Raw genomic sequence first — 7,687 nt, 5'->3', positions numbered from 1 at the left:
ACGTTGAAAGTTTAAAATAAGTGGTTTCTGAAGTGTCACACCTTGTTTGATGTTTGCTTGTGTCAAAGCAAATTAAATTGTGAGCTTTTTCAAGGGAGTTTGGTTTATGACATCGAAAGAGAGCATGATCTTTGGTATTTTTGATTTTCAGATGGTTAAGTTCAGTAAAAAAAAGGTCCTAAAGGCTACACGCTCATGTCACCACACCTCTAAAGAACTTTCTCTAAAACTGAAACTCTACCACATCATCCGACCCCTCTTTTATGGCCTGTGAGCGCCATTCGAGGACGAGTGTCGACATGTGTTTGTTGACGGCAAGGGTTATGAGGGGCCAAGAAGAAGAAACACCTTGTGTGACAGCCGCAGAGTTAAACGAGGCCCCAGGGCCCTTCGTATTAAGGAGAGGATTTCCCTGCTCATAAATATCCGCTTTTTAAAGATGGAAATTTCAGCTCGGAGTAATCAGCGATAAAAAAGAAAACACACAAAGCAGGAACAGCTTGAGGAGTCAGAGAAGGAGAATCTGTTCTCGAGCTGTAAATCTCTCTTTTATGGGGCGAGCACGAGCTGAGCCAAGATTCATTTTGCTTCCCGAACTTTAAACATACTTTTTCTTTACGTTTCTGAAGTCTGACTTAAACATTTAAACTGCCTCTCTTAAAAAGGAGGACGGATCTTCTGCCCTCCTTTATAAGCTCTGTTCAATCGGACACTTTGCCATTTCATTGCTTGAAATGCATTTTTATTAATATACAAGTTTTTATTCTGTTACAAATAAAGGTTATCATAGGACATTTAGAGAATCTACTGTTTTTGGATTCAGAAATACATCAGCCTCTCCTTTATATTGGACTATAACATGAAATTCAAAATGCGATGAACATGTTTGCTCGTCAGTGGTATAAAATGGAAAGAAATGTGGAAAAAAACAAAATTATCTTAAAAAAAATTGCGTAAATGTCAAAGGAAGTCCTTGTGGGTTTTTGTTGGTTTTAAAATGGGAAAAAAAAAAAGAAGAAAGTCGTTGATCCCAGATCTGGTCTGTAATTTACTCCAACACCACAGCCAAAGGGACAAAAAGGGAAATCCACGTAGTCCGTACATGAGCCTCCATCGAGAACAGTACAATTATTTTTAAAAATTCATTTCAGTCACTTTGACAAATGAAAAACTACGCAGATATTCGGCTACAGCATCCAGTCTAGATGTCTTTGTGTACAAACAAGAGTTCGGTGATGGTCAGGAGGATGAAAAAAGGCGATTTAGGGAAACTCCTGACATCACTCGGTGTCCAACATTTTGGTGTAGAAACACCACTGAGGCTCCAGAGACGGTGTCAGTCTGCAGGGGTCCAGTAGCAGAGACGGCCCCCCTCCCCGTCTCCGCGAGCCTCTCCCCCCCCCAGCCTCCCCTCCTCTCAGTTGACCGTGGGCACCTGATTCAAGCTGTACTCCTTGGCTTTGAGCCGCAGGTTGGCGATGCTGTTGGCCATGTTCATTCCCTGGGACGTGTTAGTGTTGGAGCAGGTGGGCGGGTAGGTTGCCATGGCGCTGAGAGAGAAGAGGAGGAGGGGAAAAGGTTACATCACCTGAGGCTGACAGCGGGCTGAAGCTCAGTGTGAGCCACAGCTGTGGAAAATGCAGAGACACAAAAACAGGGACACTTATAATGTGAACAGATTTACATTAAATGTGACGTTCAGACATTCGCAGCCAAAAATCTGCAGGAACCAAATTAATATTTAAAATTATGAATTTCTGAGCCATTATGTTTACAGAGTTTGGGATTCAAATCACAAACATGTACAAAAAGAAGAAGTCTTGGATTGCTTCAGTAGCCAGCAGTCGTAGATGAGGCTTCAATGGTGAGGATGGTAAAAGAAAATCCACTGAAAGTTCTTGTTTTTGTCCCTGACAGGCTCAGGTTGTTATTCATGGTGTTTGACGACATTACAGAGAGGATCCCTACAGATATAAAGACTTATAACAGAGAGTAAAGTTACATCTATACACCACAAACAGCTGTTATGTTACTCTCTTCAAAGTCTCACCAAACTCCATTGATAAAATCAGTAATTTTACCTTGCAGAGTTGCTGGTGAATTTGGTGTTTTGAGTATGTATCTAAGGGCCAAACCAATCATGGCAGCAGTAGACCACCAACTCCCATACAAGGCAAATGATAGTTTCTGTCAGTGGAGTCTGGTAGCTTTGCAGAGAGTGATTGTAACAGGAGTTTCTGGTTTAAAAAAAAGCATCTTCCTCTGTAACAGAAAGCTCCCTCTCTCTGAAGGGATCCTTTCTGTAATATTGTCAGACACTTAGAATAGAAACCTGAGCCTGTCAGGGACAAAAAAACAAGAACTTTTAGTGGACACACTTTGATTCATCAAGGATTATGTTGCAGACATTTCAGCCTGCTTCACCGCTGCAGGCTGAAACAATCTGCTGGAGCGATTCAAAAACTTCTTGTACCAGTCGGTCATTTAGAGCCCAAATTATGTCACAATAAGAGCCCAGGTTTACAAGTAACCACAATCCTCTTTTGACCAGTGTTTTTGCACAATAAGTCTGTCTTTCCTTGATAACTTCGCTTATCTGCTATCAGCTGTTTTAATCTCTCGCTCAGTTTAGTTTGCTTCAACTTGAGCTGTGCAGTTTCTTTTTTTCCTGTCTTAATATTTCTGATGTTATATTTTAGGACTGTGTTTCCCCTTGATGCATGCTGCAGGTCTATTTTCCTTGAATAATGTTGAAGTTGTGCATCACATTCAGTCAGTTTTTTTGAGAATGCAAGATCAGTCGACTCACTTCAACTGCACACTTTGGAATTAACTCAGGTCTTAACCCACAAGATGTCTCCTTTATCATTTAATCCCTTTCATCAGTCTTTAAATTCGAACACAGATTTCGTCTTTCTCCTCAGAAGCTGCGTTTAAAGAAGCCCAGATCATCAGGAGATTCTACATTTTGCTCCTTAAATTAAAACCATCATCTTCCTCGCGTGATTCAGCTCATCCAGATGTATTCATTCATGCAGAGAGATATCAAAAGGTTTCTTTTTGATTCCTGGTTTCATCTGCTTTTCACAACAAAGCAAGAAACTGATATCTGGCTTTGTGAGGCGCTTCAATCTATCTTAACGATGAAGAATATAACTCAGAGTATAACGCGCTGAATTATAATTTTGCACTAAATTTTCAGGAGCTTTGAGCCACATGAAAAACCCTTGTTTAGTTTTCTAGTCTCTTCATAATTTCTATAATCTTGTCTGCCCCTTCTCTTTTGTTTCGTCACTGGGTATCCGTCTTCTTCTCCTCTGCTCTGTGGACATATACCTGTCTCGTGTCACTCTGCACATGATTTATTGACTTGTTTGCTTTTTTAACCAAACTGTCCAGAGTCCATGCAGACTTTTTTAAAGTTCTTGTCAGTAGTCATTCTTCGGAGGCTTAAAGTCAGCCCTTTTTTTTCTAAATCATCATGTTGTGTTAAAGTGACGTCCTGATGTCCAGTCTCTCTGATCAAACTGAGTGTTTTGGAGCTTTATCAGTTTCCGTCTTCAAACTAGAAACCTCTCTTTTCACTGTCACTTAGTGTGCTTTTATTTACCCCTCAAAGATTCAGCTTTATTTACACACATGACTTCTTCTGCTAAAAATAATATGCACAGAAAATATCTCAATTTAAACAAGCATCATTTTGAATTCTATAAGATATTTTACTTCTTTTGTGTTACACATAAGAACACATTTTCTGTGTTGCTGATATTTTGTAACTTGTAGCCCCCGGCTCTTAAATGACCCCTTTCATTCTGAGACAGCATTTTGTACGTTGTTTATTTTCTCTTCCAATTTGTGCTTGTTTTGATCTTCTTGTTCATTTATTTTATTTGTTATTATAATTCAATGAGGACAAACTGTTTGTTTTTAAAGCTCTTCATGTGAGTGCAGATGGATTTAAACAGTCTGCACGTCAACAAAAAGGAAAGCAGAAGTGATGCTCCCTGGTGATTTAGGGAGCAGTGCTTTTTGGTTTTCATTCTATCATAAAGAAACTAAGACTAATTTCTGCAAGAGGAAAATATGAAACACTTCAATAACGCTTCTGAAAATGGGCTGAGGTGTGCAAAAACACTGGGAGGAGCCTTTAAAGATGACACAAAATAACCTAGTTGTAATTGAGTGAAGGTAAATTTAACAAAAAAGCATTCAACAGGCAAAAAAACACAATCAGAAAACACCATTCAAGTTCTACAACACAATCAAGTCAGGCTTTTAAAGACAGTAAATGTGCAAAAATGTGAAAACACAGCAGTATTCTTCTTTTAAAGGAGCATACCGCTGTGTTTTCTCAAACAAAGTAAGAAGTGAATGTAGTAAAGTGAAAGCGTACTTGTTCTCTGAGGGCAGCATTTTCTGTGGCATCCGCACTGGCCCCCCCTCCGGCATTGGATACCAGCTTTAGGATAATATACAGTGAAGTGTTAGAACCACATTAGCGTCTTCCACATAGCATTACTCCTGCTCCTCATAAGATTTCCCCTCGCCGATCTGCGTCCGGCCAAAAGAACCTCAGAGTGAGCTTGAGCCGCAGGCTCTGACATTTTATCCCGAGTTTCATAACGGAGGATTACTGTAAATCATAACCAATGTAACCAGAGTCACAAAAAATGTTGCCCAGTAGAGCTCTGTCTCTCTGTGTAGCCTTCATTATCTGGTGTAGTGTAGCACAGAGGGGTCACAGGGGTCAACAGTGGATTTAATACGGTTTGTTTTCACATTATCACCTCGTCAGGAGGGTCACAGGATCTGGCCCCGCCCTCCGCTCGCGCTGACAGAGGAGAGCAAAGGGAGGGAGGGTGAGGAAAGGGCTGTTTTCATTCAGCACAATTAGTTTGGAGTTAGATATGTGCAGAGAGAGGACGGTGAGACATGCAGGGGGAAAAGAAAGAGAGAGAGGTCACAGCAGAGCAAAGAGAAAGGAGGAGGAAGAATGCATAGTTTTTTCTGATGAGTTACAGTTTTCAGTTTTTACTCTGGCTCTATTTTATAGACAGTTTCTGTGAAAAAAAAACTACCTTTACTTTAAAGATATAATTGCATTTTTCAGATCTTTTCATTAAAAATGTTCCTAACTTTTGAGCTTAACATAAAGTGTCTGCAGCTAAAAAACATAATTAGAATAGATGACCATGTTGATAAGAGCCATCTAACATTAATGCATTTCATGATAAAATGATGACTTTGCAGAAACACTTTGAAACAAGGAGCAATATAACAGACGCAGAAGTATTTTAACTCAAGTAAAAAAAACTGTTATAGAAATTATTTAAGACGTCAAACATCTGATATCTTAATCTCTGACATAATGATTGAAAGTGGAGGCTAACTCTTTAATACCACAATGTTGAAAGTGAAAAACTGAAAGCTGCAATTTACTGCCAGGACTGTGGTTGTTATCAGCTGCAGTTTGTGCTCAAATCTAACATGGCAGTTTGGCGCTGACATTTTGGAAAACACCCCAAAGTGACCACAAAATACTGATTTATCCAGGAGAAAAACAAACACTGGTATTTTTTATTTCTTAAAGGAACACCTGCTATTTTAAAACCAGGGCCCTGTTTTTTTTTAAAGCTACAGTAAGCAACGTTATTTTATTAGGATTTGAATCAGAACAACAAACCTTGAACAATGCTTGTCACTAACAATATTTCAATAAAATGTTCCTTTGAATAAATGTGCAACTGATCTGTGTCTGAAAGCACTCTCCCCTTTATGAATCAAACAACCAATCAGGGTTAGCTTGCGCATAACCAGCCAATCACAGCAACTCTGTGCAAACTTGCAAAAATAAGTTTCTACCTGATGTGGGTGGGGAGCTTCATCTCTCTCTTTCGATTTGCCGAGAGATGTGCTGCACACCTATGCAATCAATTCTCCAACCCTTTGCAATCCACCTGCTATATTTTATCTCAGGTCGTCAAACAGTTATATTTATGTTAAATAACACATTTCCAAACAGTGTGTAAATGCAATGTATGTGTATGAATCTTATATGCTTTGGCAACAACATGTATTTGTTCATGCCAATAAAGCAAATTGAATTGAATTGAATTGAATTATGTAAGGCCATATTAACATTGTAAATCAGTACATGCCAGCCTGAGGATGTCTCTGAGTCCTCCTTGGTGTTGACCTGCCTGCAGTCAGTCTCCACTCATTTATCAGCACTGTAGTTAACTTCTCAGATTTAGTTTCTGTGTTGATTCTCTCTCTCCTAAAAAGCGCTCTGACAACTTATGTGTTGAGGTTGCCTGCTGATGTCAGTCTAATAGCTGCACCTGAATGCTGCGGTGGTTGTTCAAACTCAAAATACTTCAGTTATATTTTAAGTGCAGTGGTGTCATTATTTGCTTTCGGGAGCAGCAGGAAGCAGGAAGACACTGCGGCGGCTTAACTATGGTGTGCAGAAAGGGACAAAATTACATGTTTGGAAAAAAAACATTAATTTCAACATTTAACATCCTAAACCTTATCTTTGTCATATCATAACAATGCATGTGTTTTTTAGAAGCTGTACAATTTTCAGAGCAACAACATAATCCTGTAATAACTTTTTTTCAAGGAGAGACGTGTAAACAGTGTGCAGAGTAAGTTTGACTGTTACTTTTTCTGTCATCCATTTTTAATATTTTTTGCCTCCTGTATTTTTCTACATCAATCACCTGATTACAAGATTTAATTTTTCTATTCGTATGATCTGCTGTAACAAGTGATTCCAGGTCTTAAACATGAAGCAAAATACTTTAGAGGGGATTTAAAGATAAATAATCTCAAAGGGACTGAAGAGGTTTGAGCTGAGAGTCACAGAGAAGAAGTCTTGAGGGTTTATGTAGACATTTACACGGTCCACAGACTAGTCCTCAAACTTTCTTTTACCCTGTTTATCTGTTGTTGTTAACATAGCATTGTGTCGATAAAGTTATATTAAATAAAAAAAAAAAGAGCTTCATGTTGAGCTGCAGCTCATCAGTGTGAGTCCAGGTGGATAAGAGGAGATGAAGACGTTCAGAGGAACTATGAACAGAATGTGCAGGTAGAGGAGGGGGAGGAAATGAAACAATAACACAGAGCAGAGCCAGTGTTTGTGTGTGTGTGTGTGTGTGTGTGTGTGTGTGTGTGTGTGTGTGTGTGTGTGTGTGTGTGTGTGTGTGTGTGTGTGTGTGTGTGTTAGGGTGGTGTTAACATGTGGTTATTGCGGTCTCAGCTCATGCTTCTTAAACTGGAGACACTTGATGTGATTTAATGTTCTGCAGCAGAGAGGAGACAAAAAGTTCTGCAGACCGAAACATTGCTGCAATCATACTTTCTCTGAGTTTTAAAAACTCTACTTCTCAACATATTCAAATTATTATAAATGTTATATAAATCACTTATTTTTTCTTTACTTTCTGCTGTCATTTATTTTCCCCTGTCTCCTCTTTTCCTTTGTCTTTACTTAATGAAATCTCTCCTTTCTTCACTCCTCATTACACTCCTTCCTCCCTCTTTCGTGTTTTTTTTCCTGCTCCCCTTGTTTTTGGGTGTCTCTTTTTATTCTGTCTTTATAAATTCTGTACTTCCCCTCCTCTATTCTATCTTCACTCCCCTTTCCAGTATTGTTTCTTTAGTTGTCTCTTTGACTTCT

At 39.1% G+C, this 7,687-nt stretch overlaps 1 protein-coding gene across 6 annotated transcripts in view; it reads right to left on the bottom strand.

The window, feature by feature from the left end:
- Positions 1-749: 749 nt before the first annotated feature.
- The window catches only part of prrx1b (paired related homeobox 1b), a 29,454-nt gene continuing 22,516 nt past the window's right edge, over positions 750-7,687 (bottom strand). For 4 of the 6 annotated variants that reach the window (XM_034712066.1, XM_034712083.1, XM_034712074.1 and 1 more), the window contains 2 exons: positions 4,394-4,459; positions 750-1,550 (listed from right to left, as the gene is read on the bottom strand). In XM_034712066.1, coding sequence (XP_034567957.1) covers positions 1,418-1,550; positions 4,394-4,459 — 199 coding nt within the window. In that variant the 3' untranslated portion in view covers positions 750-1,417. Of the gene's footprint in view, positions 1,629-4,393; positions 4,460-7,687 lie in introns of all 6 variants that reach the window. The other 2 variants (XM_034712059.1, XM_034712054.1) reach the window with 2 other exon arrangements.

This window comes from Notolabrus celidotus, chromosome 2 (assembly GCF_009762535.1).
Source record: "Notolabrus celidotus isolate fNotCel1 chromosome 2, fNotCel1.pri, whole genome shotgun sequence".
In the NCBI taxonomy this organism is placed as follows: domain Eukaryota; kingdom Metazoa; phylum Chordata; class Actinopteri; order Labriformes; family Labridae; genus Notolabrus; species Notolabrus celidotus.
This window is presented reverse-complemented; position numbering and strand designations above follow the sequence as displayed.